At 46.8% G+C, this 25193-nt stretch overlaps 10 protein-coding genes and 1 non-coding gene across 11 annotated transcripts; 9 read left to right on the top strand and 2 right to left on the bottom strand.

The window, feature by feature from the left end:
• Window positions 1-396: 396 nt before the first annotated feature.
• On the top strand, window positions 397-470 carry METBIDRAFT_t48. The gene has a single exon. It is a non-coding gene; the product is annotated as a tRNA-Val (tRNA).
• A 1208-nt stretch (window positions 471-1678) lies between these two features.
• Window positions 1679-2439, top strand: METBIDRAFT_30403 (uncharacterized protein). The gene has a single exon (XM_018855629.1). It carries the CDS (start codon window positions 2140-2142, stop codon window positions 2362-2364), a length of 225 nt encoding a protein of 74 aa, XP_018714538.1. The 5' UTR covers window positions 1679-2139; the 3' UTR covers window positions 2365-2439.
• A 626-nt stretch (window positions 2440-3065) lies between these two features.
• GPD2 (Gpd2p) lies at window positions 3066-4178 on the top strand (the record flags this gene model as incomplete). The annotated part of the gene is made up of 1 exon (XM_018858609.1): window positions 3066-4178. The coding sequence occupies one exon, from the start codon at window positions 3066-3068 to the stop codon at window positions 4176-4178; it is 1113 nt and encodes a 370-aa protein (XP_018714537.1).
• A 2527-nt stretch (window positions 4179-6705) lies between these two features.
• Window positions 6706-8127, top strand: PCD1 (8-oxo-dGTP diphosphatase; the record flags this gene model as incomplete). The annotated part of the gene is made up of 2 exons (XM_018856807.1): window positions 6706-7113; window positions 7450-8127. The coding sequence occupies 2 exons, from the start codon at window positions 6706-6708 to the stop codon at window positions 8125-8127; spliced, it is 1086 nt and encodes a 361-aa protein (XP_018714536.1).
• Window positions 8128-8395: 268 nt separating this feature from the next.
• VMA22 (Vma22p) lies at window positions 8396-9529 on the top strand (the record flags this gene model as incomplete). Its single annotated transcript, XM_018853720.1, has 1 exon — window positions 8396-9529. One exon carries the CDS (start codon window positions 8396-8398, stop codon window positions 9527-9529), a length of 1134 nt encoding a protein of 377 aa, XP_018714535.1.
• Window positions 9530-9579: 50 nt separating this feature from the next.
• On the bottom strand, window positions 9580-10818 carry SSF1 (rRNA-binding ribosome biosynthesis protein; the record flags this gene model as incomplete). The annotated part of the gene is made up of 1 exon (XM_018856472.1): window positions 9580-10818. The coding sequence occupies one exon, from the start codon at window positions 10816-10818 to the stop codon at window positions 9580-9582; it is 1239 nt and encodes a 412-aa protein (XP_018714534.1).
• Window positions 10819-11173: 355 nt separating this feature from the next.
• Window positions 11174-12616, top strand: METBIDRAFT_10235 (RNA-dependent ATPase; the record flags this gene model as incomplete). Its single annotated transcript, XM_018853719.1, has 1 exon — window positions 11174-12616. The coding sequence occupies one exon, from the start codon at window positions 11174-11176 to the stop codon at window positions 12614-12616; it is 1443 nt and encodes a 480-aa protein (XP_018714533.1).
• Window positions 12617-13020: 404 nt separating this feature from the next.
• On the bottom strand, window positions 13021-14001 carry METBIDRAFT_36392 (phosphatidylinositol-3-phosphate-binding ubiquitin-protein ligase; the record flags this gene model as incomplete). Its single annotated transcript, XM_018856734.1, has 1 exon — window positions 13021-14001. The coding sequence occupies one exon, from the start codon at window positions 13999-14001 to the stop codon at window positions 13021-13023; it is 981 nt and encodes a 326-aa protein (XP_018714532.1).
• Window positions 14002-15040: 1039 nt separating this feature from the next.
• Window positions 15041-15568, top strand: MED21 (Med21p; the record flags this gene model as incomplete). Its single annotated transcript, XM_018856642.1, has 2 exons — window positions 15041-15262; window positions 15308-15568. The coding sequence occupies 2 exons, from the start codon at window positions 15041-15043 to the stop codon at window positions 15566-15568; spliced, it is 483 nt and encodes a 160-aa protein (XP_018714531.1).
• A 507-nt stretch (window positions 15569-16075) lies between these two features.
• On the top strand, window positions 16076-16504 carry METBIDRAFT_116843 (uncharacterized protein). The gene has a single exon (XM_018854060.1). The coding sequence runs from the start codon at window positions 16170-16172 to the stop codon at window positions 16419-16421; it is 252 nt and encodes an 83-aa protein (XP_018714530.1). The 5' UTR covers window positions 16076-16169; the 3' UTR covers window positions 16422-16504.
• Window positions 16505-20169: 3665 nt separating this feature from the next.
• On the top strand, window positions 20170-21186 carry METBIDRAFT_35871 (SDR family oxidoreductase; the record flags this gene model as incomplete). Its single annotated transcript, XM_018856663.1, has 1 exon — window positions 20170-21186. The coding sequence occupies one exon, from the start codon at window positions 20170-20172 to the stop codon at window positions 21184-21186; it is 1017 nt and encodes a 338-aa protein (XP_018714529.1).
• Window positions 21187-25193: the final 4007 nt, after the last annotated feature.

The raw sequence follows: 25193 nt of genomic DNA, 5'->3' as shown, positions 1-25193 counted from the left end.
TACATCGAGTTGATGATCCCGAGCATCACTTAAAATCGTGGTATTCTAATTTTTTTTGGTAGATTCATTTGATTAAAGGGGCAAAACTAAATAACTAATATATATCAAAAACTTTTAAACAGCTCTCAGCTACGTACCAAGTGTCTTAGCTCGGCCCGTCCCCTTCCGGTAGTCACGGCCTGGAAGGTACTCATGGCACGTATCTGTTTACGTATTGGATATTACGTCATCCTCTAGGATAGGTCTCCTAGAGTGCGGAGTATAATCAGAGTTTCCAAGATATATTATCTGTATCATTGTAATATGAATTGGTAATTGTAAAAGCCCGGAAAAAAAGCTCTACGTCTTTATTTTTACAGAATTTATTAAACTAACAGAAACAAAATACACGAAGCGGGTTTCGTGGTCTAGTTGGTTATGGCATCTGCTTAACACGCAGAACGTCCCCAGTTCGATCCTGGGCGAAATCACTTCTTTTTGCCTTGCGATGTTTATTTATTGTCTCTAAATTGAAGGGGGAATACTATTTTTTTGCAGCCGATATGTCTTCACTATTCAACAAGAGCTGGAATATTTCTCACAGTTTTGCTCATTTAATCAGGTGAATCCAAAAAAAGCAAGACCCCATGTTTTTGTTAGAACTTGAGACAAGACTGGGAATACAGAACGGTGATTGCGGGGATACCCTTGAACAATATTTTGTATCCATTTGTTCCGTTTCCAAGTGTGTTTCAACAATGAACGAGTTTTGTTGGCTCTACTCGAAACAAACGTTCCTTGTTGGGGCCTTGGAGGGCACTGGACCCTTTGGAGGGCACTGGACCCTTTGGAGTCCATTACAATGCTTCGAAGAATCTTCTGACGCTATTAACAATATTTTCTCTGGCATCAAGTTTCAATTTGTACTAGTCTAAAAAATGGAATAAATTTGAACAAACTAATGGGTTAAGTACCCTCAACGTTGTTGAGAATTCATCTGGGGTCTTTTGAGATACTTGAAGTCCTAGACATCCAAAAGTAGTATAAGCCATGAGTCTGTACCGGAAAATGTAACGACCTTTGCGACAAGAAATCTCACATGCTCAGGGTTCTGGTTCTAAATTTTTTTTGTCGACGGCCAACAGATGCAGTGTATTTGGTCGTTAAGATTCATAACTCATTGTTTGATGAAAGGCATCAATGGCATGGTGAATACTCATTGTTCTTGCTTAGGATGGTTTTCTTGGCTCTTTTCATATAGGTAATGTAAGGATGCAGCAATGGTCCTGACGGTGAATTGAGATGTTTAAACTGCTTTCTTGCTATTTGCACGCAGCCAATGTTGTAGCTTAGTGGCCTCTAGAATGATCAAGCCGATTAGGTGTGCGTGAAAAGACATTTACCGAAAAATAATTGACGGCAATTCTTGAAAGTGCCTGGGCTGCCTATGAATACAACTTATGAATTCAACTTTCTGGCTAATGAGGGGTTTTCCTCTTTCTTGCTTGAACTAAGTGGCGAAGAATATATTTCATTTGTTTTTGTGAGCTCCTTTTGTCTAAGAGGCTATTCACCCTACAGTCCAAGAAACAGACAGACTTTTTCAAGTGAGCCACAATTGATCACCGCGAAATATGCTTGTTTGTCACTCGTGATATTTCAAGGTGGCCTTGACCGGAAAAGTGCACGAGTCTACCTACTCAGAAATTATGAATTAGAGAACTTGACAGGTCTATCAATTTATATCAGGATCTAAAAACACATCAAAAAGAAGCTGAAAATGGAGGTATCTTTGATACGAAACAGGCAATAAAAGAGACAAAGACGATACGAATCAGCACACGCTAGATACTGCAAATAGATTAGCCACTATCTTGCAAGAAATTCCGGGTCTAAACCTGGCTTCTTTGCGTCTTTGGTCATTTACGAAGTGGCCCCCAAGAGGACCTGGGTCAACACACCCGTGCACCAGACTTTTGTAGGTGATCGGGACTGTAGAAGTTGCAGCATTTTTGCAGACGTTCGTGATAGATCATGTTCGTAAACGGCAGTTCAATTGCAAAACAACGTCTCCTATCGACCCGTGTTTTGCCGAAGGCCCAAACGAGTTTCCGGTGGTCCAGACGTATGGCTACGTCATGATGCAGTGTGCAGTCCGCGATGACGAAATGCTTTGGATTTTTTTTCCTCAGCCTAAATCCGGAAATTTCGGGTCAAACGAGCGGCGATAGCGCTGGGCAGAAAGCAGGAGGCAGGGACGGTCTTATCGTGGCTTGCACGTCGGGAATGCCAGCCCTGGATTACAGACTTTGCAGGGTGTGGGGACGGCCCCGTGTAAAGTGCAGCATAGACAGTGTAAATTCCAGCACGGGCCCATGGGGCTGAGGCGCCTACAAGGAAATGCGCACCAGGCAGTCCGGCAAGCCGGCGTGTGATTTCAGTTTGGACAGGTGTCTAGCCGTGTTCACCGAGATGAAATGGTACGAGCGTTCGCAGAGCAGGCCTGCACACAGGCGCGCGTATCTAAAGACCACGAGACAACGGCCGCAAAAAAAAAGAAACAGGGCACAGTGGCGTCCTGCGAATAAGCATTGTGGGCGAAAAAAAGCAATGGCCGGCTGGGAAACAGCAACGCTCCGTCGTTCGAGGGGCACGTCAGAAAAATGGATGACGCGGCGGGCCTAACTCCGGCCAGCGGAGCCGGACACAGAACCCTTGAGGGTCTTTTCCCCTCACGTGCTGCGTCATGTTAAAGTGCGGTATCCCCTAATTGCTTTCTTGTTTTTTTTTTTTTACGCAGTCTTTGCGATTTGTTTCACGGGTGTTTGGCCTGGTCGGGGCCTTCCCTTCCGATAGTGGCCGGCTGGTCGCAGGCCATGATGTAATGGCGCCGCGAGCTGCACAGGTGCAGCGGGCCCGACACCGAAGAGCGCAAACGGGCGAGGCCGTCCTGCAGGCGGCGCCGGGCCTGTCTGCAGGTGGCTGCGGTGGCAGGTTTCTGGACTGGGCGCAAAAATTATAAAAGCTCTGCAGTCCCCAGGCCCTGCCCTGCTTTTGTTTCCATCCACTACACTAGCTACTACACAATGACTACCACTGCCCCTTTCAAAATCGAGTCTCAGTTCAGAATCGCCATTATCGGCTCTGGAAACTGGGGTACCGCCGTGGCCAAGCTTTTGGCCGAGAATGCCGCTGAGAAGCCCGAGCTTTTCCACAAGCAGGTCAACATGTGGGTTTTCGAGGAGGACATCAACGGCAAGAAATTGACCGAAATCATCAACACCGAGCACGAGAACGTCAAGTACTTGCCCGAGGTCAAGTTGCCCGAAAACTTGGTTGCCAACCCCGACATCGAGGCCACCGTCAAGGACGCCGATCTTTTGATCTTCAACATCCCTCACCAGTTCCTTCCTAGAGTGTGCAAGCAATTGGCGGGCAAGGTGTCGCCAAACGCCAGGGCCATTTCGTGCCTCAAGGGCTTGGAGGTGGACGCCGAGGGCTGCAAGTTGTTGTCCCAGTCCATCACCGACACCTTGGGCATCTACTGCGGAGTCTTGTCCGGTGCCAACATTGCCAACGAGGTGGCCAGAGGCAGATGGTCCGAGACCTCCATTGCCTACAACAGACCCGCTGACTTCCGCGGCGAGGGCAAGGACATCTGCGAGTACATCTTGAAGGAGGCGTTCCACAGACCATACTTCCACGTCAACGTGATCAAGGACGTCATTGGTGCGTCCATTGCCGGAGCCTTGAAGAACGTGGTGGCCATTGCCGCCGGGTTCGTCGAGGGTGCCGGCTGGGGCGACAACGCCAAGGCCGCCATCATGAGAATCGGCATCAAGGAGACCATCCACTTTGCTTCCTACTGGCAGAAGTTCGGCATTGCGGGCCTGTCTGCGCCTGAGTCCACGACCTTCACCGAGGAGTCTGCCGGTGTGGCCGACTTGATCACCACCTGTTCCGGAGGCAGAAACGTCAAGGTTGCCCGCTACATGGTGGAGAACAAGGTGGACGCCTGGGAGGCCGAGAAGGTCTTGTTGAACGGCCAGTCCTCGCAGGGTATCATCACCGCCAAGGAGGTGCACGAGTTGTTGGTGAACTACAAGTTGCAGGACGAGTTTAAGTTGTTCGAGGCCACCTACGCCGTGATCTACGAGAACGCCGACGTCAACACGTGGCCTGACCTTTTGGCCGAGTAAGCCGGCACGGGTGCCGCGATGGAACCATCGGATGTATAATAGACTTATAGAAATATTCAAGACAGCGAAACGACAAGCACGTGAGATGTAGGATGACGGAAGAAGCGCACGGTGGGGGCCGAGACACGGGACTCCTGAATGGGGTTGTCCTGGCTTTCGGTCCCCAAATTGGAAAATATCCGATATCGAAACATTGACCTGAAACTCTTGTCTGGTGTAAGACAAAGCTTCATGGGTTGCTGGGCGTAGCTAGAATATGCGACTTGTCTTATCATTCTTATCATCATGGATAAGATGGATCTCGTCTTATCTTTTATCTTATCTTACCGCCAAGCATGATTCATGCTAAATCGCTTCCAAGCAATTGTGATTTATGTAGAACCCACAACGAGAACAGCCCAGTTATACTGTGCAGTTTGTAGAACAAATAGAAAAAAGCTGTTTGATTTGTCTCAGAATAGTGGCGAAGGACGGTGGGATCATTCTGCATTTGATCTTCAGCTTCTGACTCAATGAAACTACTCACACTGACTTGTAGGCTTGGAACTGGAAATGCCATGTCCGAAAGTGAAAAACGATATCACCGAGTTATTTAGCTAGTCAAGCGTTCAGGGTTTTCTTGGAATATCGATATTTACATATACTCACTTGGTGCCGTGTCTTCAACAGGCCGTTAAATGGGGGATGAAGTCAACAAACATTAGATCTGCCTTTCGGTAGCAAATGCAAACTTTTGGACCGACCTAGCCATTGACCACTTCGATTGAAGACGACTCGCAAACAGCTTTTCAAAGCTAGCGTTGCATTCAAAAGGGATGGATCTCGGTGAATTTTTTAGGTATTAATCAACCAAGAAGCAGGGAAGAAATGTTATTTGTAGCATGTCGGATCAAGTGGATAGCCAAGGGCCGTCCTCTCTTTTTATTGATGATTCGCTTTGGCAATCGGCTGCAAAACTCCGAATAATACAAAGACTGTCATGCACAGCCGATAAATTTCATGAAAGCTTATTTGGAGTATTATATGAGTTCAAAAAAGGTCTCGTGAACCTGGATGAATGTGTTTAATACTTAGAATAGTGGATATGCACGCAACCAACACTATGGCATCAAGTCTGGAACCACTTGTTTTCGGACTGTTTGCATGATTCATGATTATTGTGTGACACAAAAGACACGAGAGTATAGAGCCACAATATTCAGTGCCATGTACTTACCTGGGTTTCATCAGGCCATAAAGTGAAGCGCCATGAATTGCGACTTTCTTAGCTGGAATTGTCCAAAGTGTCGAAGTATAGTCTGAAACATGTATCTAATCGAGATACACCACCATCAGCCCGAGGAAATTATGGTATTCCAATGTACTTTTAGTTATCAATCTAGGGCCGACCAAGCCACCAAACCGTAAAATAATTCATTCGCCACACTCTCCCGCAGAATTCAGGACTGCTCAATGCAAAAGTTATCGGAATTATCCGATTTGCATCATTAATCAAATAGGCATAAGTGAGATGATCGTCCTTGTTTATGAAGAGTTCCACGTGGCAAACAAACACAATAGCCACACCAAAACCAGAAGCCCGCTACAATAATTTCGAGGAGCCGGCTACTAGAATGAAAATGTAAGGAAGGAGTTCAAAAATTCGTAAGATTTCAATGTACTACAATCGACCATACTCAATCGATCGCACTATCATCGAGCATACTCGGAAAGCAGAAAGTGACGATCCAAACGGTCAGGTACACTCCCAAAAATATTCTTACGAAAGTCACATCAAAACAAATTGCATCATAACAAGAAATCACACGTCGATGTGTGACAAACTTCCAGATTATTGGCCACAAGAGTTGGCCTATCTATGTCTTTGTATAATCATACAAGTGAGCTGAGCTACACATATGATTCAGCTTACTAGTCCTGATATTGAAACTGACACGCAACTTCCAGTGAGCTCACGAGCAGCCCTAATTGGTACCCCAAATGAGATGGACTGAACGACACATCATAAGCCCTTCCAAGAAAACTTTAAACATTGGGCAATAAACTACAGGCGGTGACGTGTGTCACGTGACCCGTGCTACCCCAGAGTGGGCTCGATCTCCGCATTTTAAATGTTGGGGCGGGCGAAAAAAGAAAGGCGCCAGATCACGGACCCGCAAGGCGGTTACTGTTCCCGCCCAATTTTTACATTTTTTGTCTCCGCCTGCAACTCCCACTTTCTTCTTCATTAAAAGACAGTTGGGCCCATTAACTAAAACTTATTGCGGCGTAAGATTCTGGAGCTGTCAGATCTCCAAGCCCTGAGATCGGATCTTCCAATTGCCAACTTTCCGGTTGTTGATATTTTTTTGGGGTTGGTGTTTTCCCCATTCCAATCCAACTTTTTGGGCCCATTTCCCCTCGGTTGTTTTTTGCGTGTTTCTGCAGCCTTTCACGCCCATTTGTTTTTGTGCGGATTCTGGTGATCTTTCGCAAACCTCCTTTGCGGCGCGTCCAAACACACCCCCACACTACTTCGCGCTTAGTCATGGACGCGCTTCACCACGCGCACCACTACAGCGCGCAGCACTACCAGGGCGAGGCCCTCTCAGTGTGGCACCGCATGCCTGTTGCGCGTCGCGCGCTGGTTTTCATTCTCTTGTTTATAGGCAGCGTGGGCGAAATCCGCGTGGTGCTCACCAAGCGGCTGTCGCAGCTCCGCAATTTCCCGGGCCATATTTCGCTTCCCGGTGGCAAGGCCGACCACGGGCTCGAGCTGCCGTGGATGGTGGCGCGGCGCGAGATGAGCGAAGAAATCGGGTTGAGTGAGAACGATGCAGAATTGCACCGCGAGTACGGCGTGGTGATTGACCAGGTCACGGAGCTCCCGTGCTACTTGTCGCGGACCTTTTCGGCGGTGAAGCCTGTGGTGGGATTTTTGAACACCGGCCGCGGTGTGGGCTGCCATAAAGAGAATGCTGACATTTGGTCCGAATCGGGTGCTAAGGAGGGCGTCGGTGCCAACACCAGCGTTGGCTCGGAGGAAATCACTCCCAAAACCTTTAGCCCAGACACTGAAAGATGTACCAATGTGGGTGCCAACGCAGAGACCAATACCGGAGGGACCAACACCGGAGGGACCAACACCGGAGGGACCAACACCGGAGGGACCAACACCGGCGGATCTGGCACAGACCCCAAGAGCGATACAAACCCTACCAGCGGCACAGACCCAAACAGTGGCACAGACTCAAACACCCCGGCTCCCTCCAACACCACGGCCAACACTGAGGTAGATGCGGCCTTGCTGCGCATGAGGCTCCGGGTAAATCCCGGCGAGTGTTCCAGTATCTTCCTGTGCCCGCTCCACGATTTCCTCTACCCGGTATCAGACGCCCCAGCCAAAGAGGCGCTTGCCCGCACCCACCACCCTGTGAAATGGGGAGGTCTCCCATGGAACTTGCGCTCGTACACATTTCCACAGGCAAACCCTGGCGAGGTCCACTGGCTTCGGGGCTACGACGATCTAAGCGCCACAGAAGATGAGGATTCCGCAGCAGAGTTAGAGGCTTCTCTGGCGGGACCAGATCCGGAGAGCTGCCCGACACAGGATTCCCAAAGACCCCCAAAGAAGCCCAAGAAAGACTTGTCCGGCTGGGGTAATCTAGGCTCGCGGCGCGATTCCGTGTCCAACGAGAAGATCTACGACGTTTGGGGGCTTACCGCCAATATATTGCACGACTTGGCCGAGGTGGTATACTTGCCCCCTCACCGTCGGTCCCCAGGAAAGCAGCATGGCGAGGAGGAGTTGATCTGGAGTGTCTGGCACCACGGGCAACAGATGCATCTGAAGGAGCGCACGCCGGCCGAGGCTGCGTTGATCCGTGCTGGGCCAGCTGACCCGGCCTCCTTCGGCGATGTGCTTCCGCGGACCGAGTTCAACCGCTTGAAGCGCATATACAGCAGCTAGGTCTCGGTCTGCGAGTTGTGGGTCCGTGGCGCTCACTGGAGCTGAGACGAGACATTACTACTAAAAAACGTATCCAAGAAATCACTTCTTCCAGCAGAAATGTGTATTGAGACAAGTTCTCTTCTTTGAATTACTTAGCTGGTATTAGGGGACATGAACATGCGCTCTGTCCCGGTGAATTTTCATCTGATGTATAAGCGCACGTCTGTATTAGATCGCGCGCGATCTAAACTTACTGATCTGTCCAGAACACACCAGCCAGCTAATCATGACTGATAAGCCAACGGAGACAGAGACTGCAGAAGCGATTGCAAGCAAATTGCTGCGTCTTGATCTAGAAGTTGAGAACGCCAACGTACCTTCCAGCATATCTCTGAGCGTCAGTCAATGTAAAGCCGTCAACGCGTGCAACGAAAAATCTGAGGAAGTCAATGCGTCGAAAGCACAAGATTCTAGCTACCGAGAACAAGCGGCCGCTTTAAAGACCGTTGCTTGTGAAGATGGCGCTCTATCTGAGAATTTATCCGCAGGCGGCGACCCAAATGAATACGAGATCGAAACTCAAGACGCTAAAACCTTTCGGCTACTCGATCTCTTGAACGAATATGAATCGTTGGCAAACGATGTGTTTCGTGTCAGCTTCATAAATGGGTTTCTCGAGCTAAGTAGGGCAAACTACTACGGCTCGCAACGATTTGACATGGATTCCATTGATCGGAGGCCACGTGGTGCATCTGCAGTCGTCGACACGACCCAGAATTCGTTCAGAGTCAGGGATCTCTGGAAGATCTATAAGGAACGGGAAAGGAAAAACAAAAGAAACGAAAAAAAGTCAAAATCTACTGAGCAAGACGAGGAAGGAACCAAGGATATTATTGCCGGAGAAAATGGCGCCCAAAACACAGACAAGCATAAAAGAGGGGAGATTGAATCTGATAGGAAGACGCAGAGTATTGAAACGGAAGCGGTCTCTTCAGCGAGAAAACCACTTCCAGATATACGGAATCGGAAACAGAAACATACAAGTCCAGAAAAAAGAGATTTATCTGATAATACAAGCCAAAGTCTTTCATCTTCTGATTCCGAAGAAGCAGTGTTGCCGCCACAAGATCCCGTTTATCAGTTTGGTCGCATGGTCCCCTATCAGTTGCGCAATGCTCAAACACATTTCCAGAATGCGCTAGTGGATTCGCTCAGGCTACTAAATCTCCAGCGGGAAATCACGCTGTTGGTGCTGGACTTAGAAGCAGCAAAAATTGTATCAGACAAGCCAGAACAACCCAAGAAGGACCGCGAATGTTTGTTCCAAGGCCAAGTGTCATTTCATGAGTCGAACGAGTACAAGAAAATGCGTGCTTTGGAAAATCTTGAGGATCACCCATCAATCTACAGTCAAAAATAATACGCGAAAGCACAAATCTTTGTTCTTGTACATACGAACGCATATCTATCTTACTCCACGTCACTGAACAAATCACTGTCGTTGTCGTAGTCGCTTGGGTTGATTTGCGGCTCATTGTCACTGTCACCAGAATTGTCCTCGTCGCCCGAATCCTGTGTCGCAGACTCACCATTCTTCCGGGCCAATTTGCGAGCTTTCTTCGCGTCCTTTTTGGCTTGTTTGGCGTCGACATTAGCTTTCTGCACCGCACGTCTCTCGGCCTTCTCCTTGAACTTGATTTGATGTTTCTTTTCAAGCGCCTTTTCCTCTTCCTTCAGCTTATGGATGTTTGCGTGGTAGATGGTTTTCGATGAGCCCAAAATGGCTTCCTCGATCTTCACCAAGCTCATGTTGATCCGCGGACCCAATTCTTGCAACTTGATGGCTCTTTTTCTTGTGGCCGATGCTGGCGGCTCTTCCACCGCTTTTTTCTTTAAACTGTGTTCCTGCGTGTTTTGGATCTCGACCACAGCATCGTCCTCGACCTCGGAATCCGACGTTAGGCCACCCACGGCATACGGGTCTAGTACCAAGTCGGAAATGTCAGTATGTTTGGTCAAGTTAGGGAGACTCTTTGTTTTGTTGTGATGAGAGTTGATCAACTTTTTGATGTTACGGGACTCCTCGACCAACTTGGTGCTGATGGCATAGTGCCTCATTTCGATCTCGCCATTTTCCATCTTGTTGATCAATAATACACGCTGGATACTGCCGACCCTGGTCTTCTGCGGCTGGATTGGCGGGAAGAGGTTCTGGAAAATCGTGATCATCAATTTCTCGTGGTTCTCCATCTCGCGCACTTTACGCGAGAACCCGTTCATCACGAGCAAAGGTGGCTGCTTGAACGCCGCAGACGCCCTGCCGGCGGATTTGGGATGCTTTAAAATGCGGCGCACGTCTTTCATTAAAGAGTAAGAGTTCACTTTGAACTGCAAGCTGGGGCCCTTGGGCATCTTGGCGACTCTAAGCGAGACGTTTCCGGACGTCTGCGACTGCTTGAACACAAAGAGGTCTGACACCGATAATGGGCCGGACATGACCACGAAATCCTTCAACTTGTTTGCCTTTCTCTCGCGCAACTTGATGGCTGTGTGGGGCTCCATGACGAGCCTGAAATCCTTCACTAGCTGAGCCAATGAGCGGTTCTTGAGCGACGCCCCAAGGGCGAGCACCATCGACTTTGGGATTTTGGCCACCTCCTCTGGGTTGGGCCCCTGGTGCGTTCTTTTCTTGACTCTTCTCTTGGCCATTTTCTGTGGGTTTGTTAGTTCTGGGGCGCTTGAATATGGTGCGTTCCAAAGATCTTTTCATGGAGCCATGCGCATCGCGATGCGGCAGGTACACCCGTGCACCAGCCAACGTCATTGGTTTGGACCCCGGCGGAAATCCCCCGAAGTGGTCGGTTTTGGGGAGATTTTATGACGCCGGAATCTGTGGACTGACACACGGACTGGGGCCGGACTTGGACGAGCAGACACGGACTTTTGAGCGTGCCAGGCCGAGGCCGAAACATACCGGCCTGCATACAGTCGGCCTCTCGCAAGAGAAAACGGGAGATGATCATCGCCAGCCCAGTATATTTCTACCAGCACCCAACACCGCAAAATGGCCAAAAATCAACCGGGCAAGAAATCCAAGCTCTACTCGAAGTCCGAGGAGACGCTCGCGCTCGCCGAGAAAATCAAGCAGAACGCGCTCCGCGCCAAGCTCGCGCAAAACAAGCCCGCAACGGACGGGCCCTCCATTGCCCCAGAGGCATCTGAAATCACGGTCTCCGACAACGGCAGCAAGCGATTCGAGCACTTCTCGCAGCTCAAGTTGATTCCCGAATTGCTCGAGGCCATCCAGGGCATGAAGTTCACAAAGCCAACGCCCATCCAGGCGGAGGCCATCCCGCATGCCTTGGAAGGGAAAGACGTGATCGGGCTTGCCGTGACCGGATCGGGAAAAACGGCGGCGTTTGCCATTCCGATCCTCCAGGCGCTCTGGCACGCGCAGCTTCCATACTACGGGCTTGTGTTGGCGCCCACGCGTGAGTTGGCGTACCAGATCAAGGAGACGTTTGACGCATTGGGGTCTGGAATGGGCCTCCGCACATGCTGCATTGTGGGCGGCATGGACATGATGGACCAGGCCCGAGACTTGATGCGCAAGCCACACGTGATTGTGGCCACCCCTGGGCGCATTGTCGACCACTTGGAGAACACCAAGGGCTTCAGTTTGCGCAACCTCAAGTACTTGGTGATGGACGAGGCGGACCGGCTCTTGGACCTCGACTTCGGGCCCGAGCTCGACAAGATCTTGCGCGTGATTCCGCGCGAGCGGAACACGTATCTCTTCTCGGCCACCATGACCAACAAGATCGAGAAGTTGCAGCGGGCATCGTTGCAGAACCCGGTGCGCATTGCCGTGTCGTCCAAGTACGCCACTGCCGAGAACCTCGTGCAGCTGATGATGTTGGTGTCGGACGGGTACAAGAACACGTATCTCATCCACCTTCTCAACGAGTTCATGGGCAAGTCCATCATCATCTTCACGCGCACGTGTGCCCACTCGCAGCGCACGGCGTTGCTCGCCCGGATCCTCGGGTTTTCCGCGGTGCCGCTCCACGGCCACCTCTCGCAGTCCCAGCGGTTGGGCTCCTTGAACAAATTCAAGGCGGGCAGTGCCAACATCTTGGTGGCCACGGATGTCGCGGCCCGAGGCTTGGACATCCCCTCCGTGGACGTGGTGATCAACTACGACATTCCGACCGACTCCAAGGCGTACATCCACCGTGTCGGGCGGACGGCGCGTGCCGGGCGTTCCGGTAAATCCATTTCCTTGGTCACGCAGTACGATCTTGAGATGTACTTGCGTATCGAGTCTGTTTTGGAGAAGAAGCTCCCGAAGGACCCTGCGCCCCCCAAGGACGTGTTGGACGCTTTGTATGCACACGTGGACCGTGCCACTGCCGAGGCCATTCGCCAGACCAAGGACTTCCACGACCGTGGCAAGGGCGGCCGCAAGCAGAAGTCCCGGGACGACGCGGATAGGGAGGAAAAGTAGGCGGATTTTGGAGATCCGGTATCTGCGGTCTTTCTGCGTCTGGCCGGCGGGAATGGTCCTCTGACGGCGTCCGGGGCCACTGCGTTCTTGCCGGCCCGGCTCCCTATATTGTGCATTAGTAATAAACGAGTATAAAGAACCGTGCGGATCTTCTTGCGGACCCAGTGTCACCGGACGGGCCGAGATAACACGACTCGCCTCACCTGAAGAAGATCGCTCGGTGTAGTGGCCTGCCCATTGAGGACCACGAGAAACGAGTCGACGAGGACGCAAGCACCATGACTGCAACATAACAGCTCTTGATGTAGAAAACAAAAACCCACAAAGAAAGACACCGGTGTAAAGCTCCAGTGCCAAAGAACAAAGGGCGCCATGAAAAGTACCTGGCGCCGCGGCAAAACGCCTCAGCTGTGGAGATAGTGCACGGGGCACTCGGCGTAGCTCTTCTTGTTGAACCAGTCCTTGATGCACTTGTAGTGGAAAACACAAAGGCACTCGAGCCGCCCCACCTTGTCTCCCGGGCACAAGTCCTCGAGGCATATCACACATTCCGCATCCATGTCGTCCTTTTCCGTGCCTGAAAACGTCGCCGTGGACCGCACCAGCCCGGGAATCTCGCCGTCTGTTTTTGCAGCCACGGCCCCCGCATTGGGAGAGCCGTCCGATATGGTTTCGTAGCTCGGTTCCGGGATCGGAGGCATGTTGTATACGAGCATCCGGTTGCGTGCATGCAGACCGTCCGGCGGCGACGACAAACGCAAGTGGTTGCTGGCAAAATCGTACGTGACCAAGCACCGGCTCACGTGTGCCTCCTTGTATGTTTCGTATGCGGCTGAAGACGCCAAGGGTCCGCCCAGAGACTCTTCCAAGAACTGCTTCCCTAGATCCACGCCGCAAACAGGGCACAAGTCCGCGTCGCTATCGGCGTCATGGGGCTCATTAGAACCAGTAAATTCCGGCGGGTCCGAGGATGCGTGTTGCGCCCGATTTGGCGCTGTTTTGAGCGGATTGGCCGCACTTGTGGCCCCTGGGATCATGTGCACATCCGCCGACGGGCCTACAGCCGCCGGGGGCTCGTCTCTGTGGCCCTGCAGCACGGAGGCTGTTTCTGTGGCCGGAACAGGCGAAAGGGCGCTGCGCATCATGTGGATTTCGTCCACACAAACGTCACACGTGCGATAGTATACATGGCTTCGGGCCTTCTCCGGGGTGTTTTGCGAGTTCAAAACATACGAGTTGGCGAAATAGCGCACCTGTTTTGAAGAGCACGTGGCACACACTAGCTGGCCACATTTGCGGCAGTGGTGGCGGCGGTTGAAAAGCGTGAATCTTGCTTTGCAAAGATAACATTTAGACGCCGTGGCATCAGCCTTCCATACGGGCATCAGCAGCGACATTTCGGGCGGCTGCGGTCGGAAAAGTCACGTGCCCTGGGATTTTCAGGTGCCGCAAATCAATGTGTTTTGGCTATCCGGAGAAAAGTGGGGCGCTGCTGGGTGTTTTATGGCGTGGATCAGAAATGGGGTATTGTATTTGCCAAGTTAGATAAGCGGATGCGAATCCGGGGCCGCGGCACGTGACCGTGGTCACGTGGCCATGATTGTATAGCCATATGATGTTTCAGTGGAGTTTGATCATATCCTGTATTGCCAAGTGCGCCATGGAGCCGCAGTCGCCAGTCATGCGCTGGTGTGTTTCGTATTTTGCCATATATACTGATTGTATAGAATTCCAGACCAGCAGGCTTGGTGGGCACCGTTTGGAAACATGGGCCCTCTTGTGCTTTTTTCTGTTACGGCCTAGGGAGTCGCAATGTCTGTTACTTGGGTACCAGCAAATATTCGAGCTTTAGATGTATCTTGCGTCAAACTCAACAAACTCAGAAAACAAAAACAAAAGCTCAATTCAATGGTACCTATGGGGTCTCCAAGGGGAAAGGTTCGGCACAATTTGCACAAAATCATGCTTTGCCTGGCCATGTTGTTCCAAGCGACGTACACATCCACAGTCCTCAGGTATCTGAAACGGAACCTCTACTTTACGTATTCAAAGGCCCGAAATTCCCAATTTAGCACTATCTTTTGTCTGGGTCTGAGAATTTTGGAGCCTCGTGGAGCACTTGTCTATTAGCAGACTTCCGGGGGCGCAGATCGGACCAGGCCCGCGCCCCCGGATCTCGGCACGTGACCCGCCATGGCATCACCAGCCTCACGAGTCCGGCTCAACGAATCTGCAATCCACCTCTATCTGCTGAATCCTCCTTGGTCGCTAGGCAAATCCAGCGGACATTGAATTTCAGAAAGGCAGAGATTCTCGATTTCTTTATACTCCTACTGTTGCTATTCTTCCGTTGGCCCTAGACCCACGACATTCCATCGATCCTCTGTAAGTTACCTTCTTTTACAAATCTCGTATCTTCGAAAAATGACCGACAGACTTACGCAGCTCCAGGTATGCTTGGACCAGCTTGTTGCGCAGTTCAACTCCACCATCAATTACGCAAACACACAGAGCGATCTCGCACTCCTAGATTCCAACCCCAACTCTGTAATCAACTTGGCAGCAAGCGCCCCTCTTCCAGGTAGAAAAGACGGAGAGGGAAGAGACGGCGATTCAAAAGCAAGCCCTGGAAACGGAAATGTCAATGTGCAGGCAGCAGAGGACGGCGAGGCAAGTAAAACGCCGCCAAAGCCGGCGTTTGACGACGTCATAAATGAGCTCTCGACGGATCTAATTTTGAAGTCGCGGCAAATCAGCATGATAATCGACTCGCTCCCTGGGATTGGCACCTTGCCCGAAACTCAGATGAATATGATAAGTGAACTCATGGACGAATTAAAAGAGACCGAGCAGGAGAGGGTCCGAAAAATAGAGGAAAAGGACCGTCTTTTGAGGTGGTGCGAGGAGCTCATCATGGATGTATCTGCGGGCATTTATGAGACACGGACGTGAACTGTTCAAGACGGCCTTGAGAGGTTTTGGCGCCAATGAGTGTTTTGCGTACTCACACGCATGTTTCGCATTGGTTAAATGAACGGGACGAGAGCAATTCCACGATGGCCATTAAAATGCTCAAGAATTTCAAGCACTCAAGATACTTGGGCTTATTTTGCATCCTGACTCCCGAAGATTTGACAAGGATTGATATGCAGACATTTCGATAGTTGATGCAGAAGGTTCGTATATTTGTGGGAACAATGTACGGCAATTCGCAGGCGTTTTGACACTACGAGACTCATCTGACAAGTCCACAAGGGTAGAAAATGGCGATTGACAAAGTCTTGTATAATGATAGAGACCTGTAATCACACCTGTGAGGTACTTGAAGTCCTGTCTCGCGCAGAAGTTTACTGGGAACTGCTGCATTAATTACTCTTAAGGCCTATCCAAGCTCAATCTTTGTTGCCCATGGAGGCACTTTCTACAACTGCTCTAGCTAATATCGTTTATTGAATACGACTAGCTCAGGTGTATGGGCCTATGGATACTGAACTTTCTGTCCTAAACCGTCTTGGAATCTAGACCCCTTGATCAACGCGATACATGAATAGTAATGCTCGTCATTGACCAGGGTTCTAGAAGTTCAAGCTTGGCTGCTCTATTGCTGGCTATGGCTCTATATGAGGACCAGAAGGAGCTGCAACCATTCCCTCTTGCAAAGAAACAACGGCAAATATATGTCCATGTTTATTTGTTATCACAGCCTGTTACCTATGTAAATGTCTATATTCTGGATACACGTCCAGTGCAGCAGCGTCACACAAGACCTTGTTTTTGGCAAGAGAAAACATGTTGTGTCGGATGAACACCCATGATCAATGTTCCGTCTAGTAGTTCCCAGGTGAAAGTCCGAGGTCTCTCTTTCTTGGCTTACCCTCTCAAATGCCCATCACCGATTTTTTGAAACATACCTTGTGACAAAATCAAACGCCAATCCAGCAGTGAGTAGCGCAATTGAAAAAAGAAGGAATGCTAAAAAGCACAGAAGTATGCTGATAAAAACCACCTTGATTGCATGGAGGAGAAAATCAAACGCAATAAGTTTAGGATTGCTTGAGCTGGGTGGTAAGAAAGATTGTTCACACTTCGTGGAGTCATCGCCCAGCTCAAGATCAGTAACTTTGTTTCTAGTCATTTTGATTTGGTCGGGTTAAAACAGTGTTGTCGAAAAAGATAGTAGATATATCGATTTTCTTTTCTTTCTTTACACCACAGTTTTATATCCTCACTAAATTTTTATGGTCTGGAGCATACCAAAATTATTGAGAAACAAATTTTTGTCGGCTGAAAATTAAGAACTCTTTTTTTTAAAACAAAACAAAACAGGTAAGCCTCTTCCTTCTGGCAATTTAGAACTATTTTCAAGATGTTAAATCTTGCTATAGTAATGCCTTTTTCTGTGCTGAAAATACATGATCTACTCTACCGCACCTCCTAAGGAAGAAAAACTAGAAAGAAATCGGTGAGAAGCTCATCAAAATAGTCAAATTGGTGAAATCAAATCTATAGAAGAAAATCTGTCAAAGTCGGAAGTTAATTTGTGTATTGATATAAACTATAAACATTTTGAGGTTCTTCAGTATATGAGGCCTTAAACTCATAAGTCACCGTGGATTGCCAAGAAGAGAAATATAAACTCTGTTGTAATAATAGAGACCAGAGTGAGAATAATGGCTAAGGCGGTACTGACACAAAGGTATAAAAGAAGTCTTTTTCTCCTTGAATGACGTCTTTTTGCGTTGTTTTGTATCGGCAAGCCGATTTTCAGCTCGTCATCATACACCTTGGACTTGGACATTATGACTGAGATAAGTAAGTGGGTGTTAATAAAAATGAGAGAAAGGATTGGTTTGCTATTTATACTTGTCGTGTTTTTCTGTATGACATGTCAAGTAAGAAGAAATGTGCCAGGCCATGAAGAATATCCAATTCTAGTCTTGTCGCGGCGTGTATCCAAAAAGTTTCTCAAAAAATTTGAATGCAAAGTAACCCGACAAGCAATCATATATGTCAAAAGACTTGACGTCTCTTTGGCTTAATGGCTCACAATGTATCAGATAATCTATGGTTATAGAGGATTTAGCTTGTGCAGTATTCTTACAGATCAGAAGATCTCGTTATTTGCGAGTCAAAATCCATTTGTGAAGCATTGAATTATTATGCAAGAGATTGAGTTATCAAGACTTCTGAATTTAAGGTTTGTGCTGATTTGGAAAAGTTTTAAAGATACCATGTACGAAATCTGGGGTAAGGTATAAGAACAACATTTGGTAATTTGATGTATGCCTGAATATAATGCTTGTGTTTTCTCTGCAAGGCTCTTGACTGATATGAGATTGTCACATCCGACAGAGACCTTAAAGATCTTGATCCCATTGACTTATAAATTCAGAGTATTTATCTACAAAAGGGTAGTGTTAGTGGTAGTGATTGTAAGTCGTGGTCACACTAAGAGTATCAAAAATTGGCGTTCGTGTTTTTTATTACATGCTACAAAAGGATTCGGCGTTTTTCATTTTTTTCAGTCTGCAGCAAAACGCGAACGATCACAATCAATGTAAATAACAATTACAATGAAAGCTTAAAAGATCTCATTTCTTCAGTGTTTCATCAATTTTTAAAGACGTGTTTAAGTCTTGGTAGCTGTAACCATTTGCTGTGAAAAATGTGTAATATAAGTTCGTGAGCAAAGGATATGAGTATTGAATAATCTGGTTTGCAACATTCGCAATTTCTCAATGGCCGACTAAAAACACAAATAAGAAGAAAAATAAATAAAAATCGATTATGGTCGTAAAAGTTGTCCTGCAATTTATCTGTGCTACAAATTGAATAATTTCTGCTTGAGCCTAATGGGTGCCTATCTCCGAATTGTTTTCAACCAAGTCTTCACTAAACGTATATACAAAACAAATTTCGGCAAAATCATGAATTCGATAGCTGGAGCTGTTGTATATCTAAGCAAATGGTTGCCGGCACATCTTAGATGAAAGTGATGATGTATTACTGATTTTCATGCACCTCGACTTGTGAGTATGTGTGGAATAGGCGGAAAACAGATACTATGCATTTCAGATGAATTAGGAATTGCGTGCCTTCAGATCATTGAACTAATTCTCGACAAGTTTTTCCTAGCTCAAAGGATTAGCCAAAATAAGAGCCTCGAATAGTTTATTATGGGCAGCGAATGTCTCCTAGTGGTTGTTTTTGCTCGGAATCAAGTAATCTGATTTTCTGCACATTGCTCATCGTTTTCACTACGATCTTCAAGAGCCAAAGTGTATTTACGTGAGAAGTAGATCTCTTGAATGACTGATCAAGCCTATAACACAGGCCATCTTATATTTATGTACCTAACTTTTCTCTTCTGATTTTCCGAATTCCCAGATGATACTATGTATATAACAGTGCCAGAACGCAAATATTTGTTATCAAATTTTCGACAAGTTTTTCCCTTGATACACCTGAGATAGTTGTGATGGTAAATCATTTCATGAAGATCAAGAATCTGAAACCCTAGTTCAGTGTGTATATGTAGAATGGGTCAAGTTGTCTTCCAGTCATGCGTTTGCAGTCATGTTCGGAGCACTGAATCCCAAACAGAGCATGAATCCCCGGATCCAGCGAAAATTCCGTCAATCATTGAACAGACTAAAACAAGCACTGAAATTTATTCATGTAGCATCTAGGGGCTAGAAAGATTCCCGGAAACCTTCCACCAGGTTCATACACACGAATGTACAAATATTTGATCGTACACCAAATCGAATAGTTGGCTTCTATTTCGAATTGTTTTCGACAAAGAGATGAATGTGTTTCAGTGATTCTTGAGACTATGCACATGGATTTTGTCTTCATTGCATACTACTCTTCGCTTCTATAATTCAAAAGGGAATAGACCTTTATGGGCTATTGGGTGCTCAAGCGAAGCAATCACCCAACCGTCAAGAATTAAGAGTATTGAGTCTAGATCTAAAATAGTGTGGAAATCAAAAAGGAAGTCAGTCAGAAGTGGGCTTCTCAAGCGGTGGATCGGACTTTCTTGCGTACAGCTGTCAAGGATTTTCCAATATTTGACTGTGGATATTTATCTGAGAAGCCCCCATGCTCATTGAGATATGCAATTCCTCATGCAAAAAAAAAGTCAGATCCACCGTCCACTCTTCAGATGAGATTTACTTGAAGTGCCATTCATCTTCATGCTCCTCTCAAATGGAGACAGTACCGCAAACTTTCATTTTTTGCGGCAACAAAAATCGACGCAACGCGCAACTAATACCTCGGGCTCAAAACGCCAGTTTTGTCCAGGTATATTCCCGCAAACATAGGTACAGTCACGGGATTGCTTTGGAAGAAATCGGATCGCGTTTTGTAAGCTTACTCAGCAGAGCAAGAGTAACTTTTGCGTGGGGCTGTACATAGACATTCTGGAAGTTCTATCGATTGCACCCATATAAAGGGCAACCCTTTTGCACTCTCCCTCTATGTTAATTGCAGATACTCATCGGCTTTTTGTTATTGCTTCTATTACTGACTAGCACCACCACACCACCATGACCACCTCAGTTTTTGTTTCTGGCGCCACCGGCTACATTGCGCAGCACGTCATCAAGCTTCTTGTTACTAAGGGCTACAATGTTGTCGGGTCCGTGAGAACCGCCGAAAAAGGCAAGAACCTCGTCAAGCTATTTGACACTGGCTCCTTCACTTACGAAGTGGTGCCCAAATTGGAGGCGCCCGGGGCCTTTGACCAGGCATTGGAGAAGCACCCTGAGGTGTCGGTGTTTTTGCACACCGCCTCGCCTGTCAGCTTCAATGTCCAGGACGTTGAAAAAGAGTTGCTTCTTCCCGCCGTCGAAGGCACCAAAAATGTGTTCAGTGCCATCAAGGCCCACGGCTCGCAAATCAAGCATGTTGTGGTCACATCCTCTGTGGCTGCGCTGCTCAATCCTGCTAGAAACCAGGACCCTACTTTCACAGTCAACGAGGACTCGTGGAACCCGATCACGTGGGAGCAGGCTAAGGAGAATGCAATGAACGGGTACTTTGGCTCCAAGAAGTTTGCGGAGAAGGCTGCGTGGGATTTCTTGGAATCTGAGAAGCCCAACTTCACCTTGAACACCGTGTTGCCTGTCTATGTGTTTGGACCCCAAGCGTTTGACTCCGAAGTCAAGGGCGAACTCAACTACTCGGCCGAAATCATCAACAAATTGTTGAAGTTGGGGCCAAATGATGAGGTGCCTGCACAACAGGGTGCCTTTGTGGATGTTAGAGATGTGGCCAAGGCCCACTTGGCAGCGTTTGAGGGCGGGCTCTCAAACCAGCGTCTTTTGCTCAGAACCGGGGGATTCACCGCACAACGCGTGCTTGATATTATCAACGCCAAATTTGTGAACTTGAGAGGCCAATTGCCCACTGGCACGCCTGAGAAGGGAGAGCCTGAAAACACTGGGTCCAAGACGGACAACTCGCGGACCAAGGAATTGTTGAACTATCCCGCCATCGACTTGGAGAACTGTGTGGTGGATTCCGTGACCCAGCTTGTGAAATCCCAGAAAAAGGTGTTCTAAGTGTATTGAAGTACATAGGGACATGGTGTAATCAGACAATTGTTTCTGTTGATTAATGGTTGAAAAAGTATTTTTTATGCTGAGGTCTTGTGCAAGCAGATTCCCGGAAGTTCAACGCAAAAAAGTCACGTTAATAGCATGCTCTATCGCTTGTATGTCTTGAATTGCTTCCTCTTAATACACGGTAAAAACAAATCTCAAAATCGAGATTGCATCTTACCAACGCTAATGCAGCAGGTGTGGCGGGGTGACAATGCTCTGTGATTTGTCACTCCTTTTGAAGAGTGAACAAGCCTCCACCGTTATACTTGACTTAAACAGACATCAGAGAATGGCGGATGTACACCAGCACATCAGAACAAAAATGGACAAGAAGAGACCCCGTAAAGTCCTTATCATTCAATTGACATGATATTCACATCCAGTAAGCTGCATCTGCTGATGATGCCAAAGTTTTAAATTCCTACATAAATGCTTGAAAGAGTTTTATAGTGAGTCTCATTTCCAGGTGGTGTCAGAAAGGTAGAGTGCTACAGGCTCGTAATTGTCTCTTGTGCTTCATCTTGTCTTTGTCTTTGGGATGAGCAATTGTATTTATTTCACATCTCGCTCCCCGTATTCTTCACACCTGAATTGACAATGGAGACGGAACTTTTGTGAGAGGAAGTACGGAGTCGTTGTGCCTTGCAATAAATAGCCCGAAAATGAGTGGTTCTATCTGAGGTAAGGCGAAGACTAACTTACCCAAGCCGATTTGCATGAAATCACTATTATCGTGAACGAGTGAGAACCACAAAACATGCACCTCTCATAGTCTTTTATTCTCTAGAGCTAGGTCAGTATATGAATCTTTTTATTTTATACATTCGAAAAGAAACTTGACCATCCTCTGCTTGCGTTCCTGAAACATTTCGTCATGTAAAAAGAAAGGAGGATGAACTGGGCAGCTAAGACCTCGAAATGGGAAATTGCGAAATTGAAGTCTGTGTGAATATAGTCACTTATCAGAGAATTAACAGACGAAGGATAGATTATTGTAGTAAACAAGGTTTCTAAGTCAATGATGACGATGCTTTCGGTTCAGAATGGAATTTATTACAGATTGGCATCTTTGTGGGAATGAAGGCCTATGTTTTGTATACGTTCAATAATTGTTAGAGCCAAATTTGAGTTCAAACATGCTGATTACTTCAATATTCATACTGTATTTCAGCTGCAATTCATCACAAAAAACGAGCAAATAGGCTCCGAACCGAATGGTGATCTTGTCAATGTACTTATATTCTCTATGGCTGATAGTATGTCTGAAATAAAGTTCCAAGACCTTTGAAGATAGGCAGAAAAGGTTGTGGGTATTTTCACGGCGATGGAAAATTTCAAATAAACCGTTTTTGACACTGACGTCATAAGATATTACAAAGAAGTAAAAACGAGATCTTTGCTTAGTTTGAGTCAAGCGTATATGCCCGAAGCAAAAAAGGAAAAAAAAAATCATTTGAGAATATTGTACTGAGGCGATGATCTATCAAATAAAAAACAAAAAACATTACCTGTAGAAGTCTGAATGTGCCAGTCCATGCGCTTGCTTCAGCAGATCTCAGTGGACAAACCTTACCAAAATATAAGCAGGGCTGGTCATTTGTTTAACTCTTACTCAAGAAGCCTAGTCGCTGGTCCAGAAACAAGCAAGCATGGCTTTCGGAGAGATAACGCGTGTGAAAGACAAGCTTGAGTCAGTTTGTTTTCATGAAATGAGAAAAACAAGATAGAAAAACCACCACAGATGTTTCCTCAAAAACAATTATTCTTCGAATATACTCCATAGAGAGGGGAAAAGAGACTACAATTTCCCTCTGAGACTAATCCTTCGCAATCCTTGATAGAGTGAATAATTATTAATGCTGAACGATTTGATCTCTACGCGAGGACAATAAGAAGTCTTTTCAGAACGTAATTCTAGCCCTTGTACCCTAAGAAACCATATGGTTGATGCATACGGTATGGGAACTGTATTGTATTTCAAATCAAATGCTGAAAAATGTTCGGTCGTTTCAATAATAACACCATTTATCGCCTTGAGCAAGATTTTAAAGAAAGTTTATTGAAGTTCTTTTCTTACAAAGCAGATATATTTCCAGAAAGTCAAGGCGATGTTTGAAAAATCAACGGCATTGACAACTTACGGTTGGAACTCGCAAAGTGCTTGAATGAAATGACCAAACTGACTAATCAGCGAAAAAATTCAAATAAGCATTTGAAAAAGCTCTCAGCGAAAGTTCACAGGCGGGGGAAATAATTAAGACAGAGAACAGAGCCTTCTTAATTATGTTGCAATTTGAATTCTACAAATTTTTCATGACCACTTTTAATCTCTGATGGTTTTAGAGTGAGGCAACTTTTTTCCTGTATCTATTCTGTACTTTTTTTGATCTTGGTGAATCAGATTTCTAGAATTGGACGTTCTTTTTATTAGATAATTTTTGAAGTAATAAACTACGAGGCAAAATTGTTGTCTCAAGAAGTAAAGTTATGAAGTTGTCATGAACGTTTACCAGCACTATAAAAACTTAGATTTTTACCCGGCTCATGTATCCACTTGCTTTGCTTTAGCAAATAAACGAGCCATCATTTTATCGTGGAAGCTTGCCTAGAGGCAAAGTTTGCTAGCATTGATTGACAAACCCAGGATGCTGTAAATTCATGCGAGACTCGAGTCCATCTCCAGATCAAAACACCCGCCCACTATGGAGCCGCCTGGGACAGCCACAAAATCTGCATCATTTTACTGGTTTTGCTTGACTTTCCCCACTAATTTTGCAAACTTGATATTTTGATATCTGACGGAATCTTGTTCAGGATGTCGATATAGATGTCTAATATAACGTTGCCACTAGGGGCGGTAGGGCATCCGGCAAAAGAGTTTTTAAGGTACGCCAAACCTATTACAAGTCATTTATTGTAAAAGCACAATCACTTAGCAAGGTCATTGGAAATCACGTACTTTGCGCAATAAAAATGAGGCTTTCGGTTGTCTCACTGCTTGTGCAGATGCTTTCGAATTTTCAAGGCACGGCAGACATCAGAAAGACTTATTACAAGCTCTCTTTGGTGCAAATATTGGAGTTGGCATCAGAACTTAATGAGTCGAGAGTTGCGTTCTCTATAAGCCAGGGTCATATTTTTGAAGGTTCTCCAATCAAGAATTGTATGCGTGTGTTGACGCTTTGATAAATATGCCGCTAAATGGACCTGCATGATTTAGCGACGATCAAGTGTTGCAACGAAACATGGGTTAGTGAAGATCTATGGTGAGGGTTCTCCACCAGCCATGTATGAATACAAAAGACACGAAAAATAGCTCCAATATAAGTAATTTGGTAGGGCAGCATTAAATTTAACTGCCCAAGCTTTTTGGTTGCAACATTTCTTGAATATGGCTTGACATCATTCGTGTCTCACCACAGTAGCGCAATCCAAGGCCCTCGACTGTTTAGATATTCATTTATCTAGAATAGAGCACAATCAATTCACCAGGATTTTATATACCAGAGCTACTACGGCCAAAAGCCATCGACTGCATTCAACGCACTCGATAGATCCATCTATTGAAGATACTAATGATTGCGGACAGCGATAGGAGCTGGAGCAGCCCAACAAGGCTCTCCAAACATTGACAGAAATATACCTGGATGTATGACCCGACAAGCCCGATTTCCGGACGTGTCATTTGATCAGTCATTTGTGAGACCCGGAATTCAAGTGGGAGCTGCAGACTATGCCTGACTACAAATTTCACAGCCCAGAGGTGCAGCTTGCGCATGACCATGATGAAAAATGCTTGGTTACGTCACCAAAATTTGAGCTGTGTGATTTTTGTGGAACTTTATGAGCTTTCGAACCTGCGGTTTTTTTTTATTTCGGAAGCACTGACGATTGGGCTACACGGGAATCACGTTGAAGAGAGCAGAACATGAAAGTGGAGAAGAATTTGGATATGGGTATGGACC

The sequence above is a fragment of the Metschnikowia bicuspidata genome (assembly GCF_001664035.1).
Source record: "Metschnikowia bicuspidata var. bicuspidata NRRL YB-4993 chromosome Unknown METBIscaffold_1, whole genome shotgun sequence".
In the NCBI taxonomy this organism is placed as follows: Eukaryota; Fungi; Ascomycota; class Pichiomycetes; order Serinales; family Metschnikowiaceae; genus Metschnikowia; species Metschnikowia bicuspidata.
This window is presented reverse-complemented; position numbering and strand designations above follow the sequence as displayed.

Excerpts from the sequence above, each read along its gene's own strand:
- METBIDRAFT_30403 (XM_018855629.1), top strand. The coding sequence starts at position 2,140 with ATGACGAAATGCTTTGGATTTTTTTTCCTCAGCCTAAATCCGGAAATT.
- METBIDRAFT_116843 (XM_018854060.1), top strand. The coding sequence starts at position 16,170 with ATGCTCGTCATTGACCAGGGTTCTAGAAGTTCAAGCTTGGCTGCTCTA.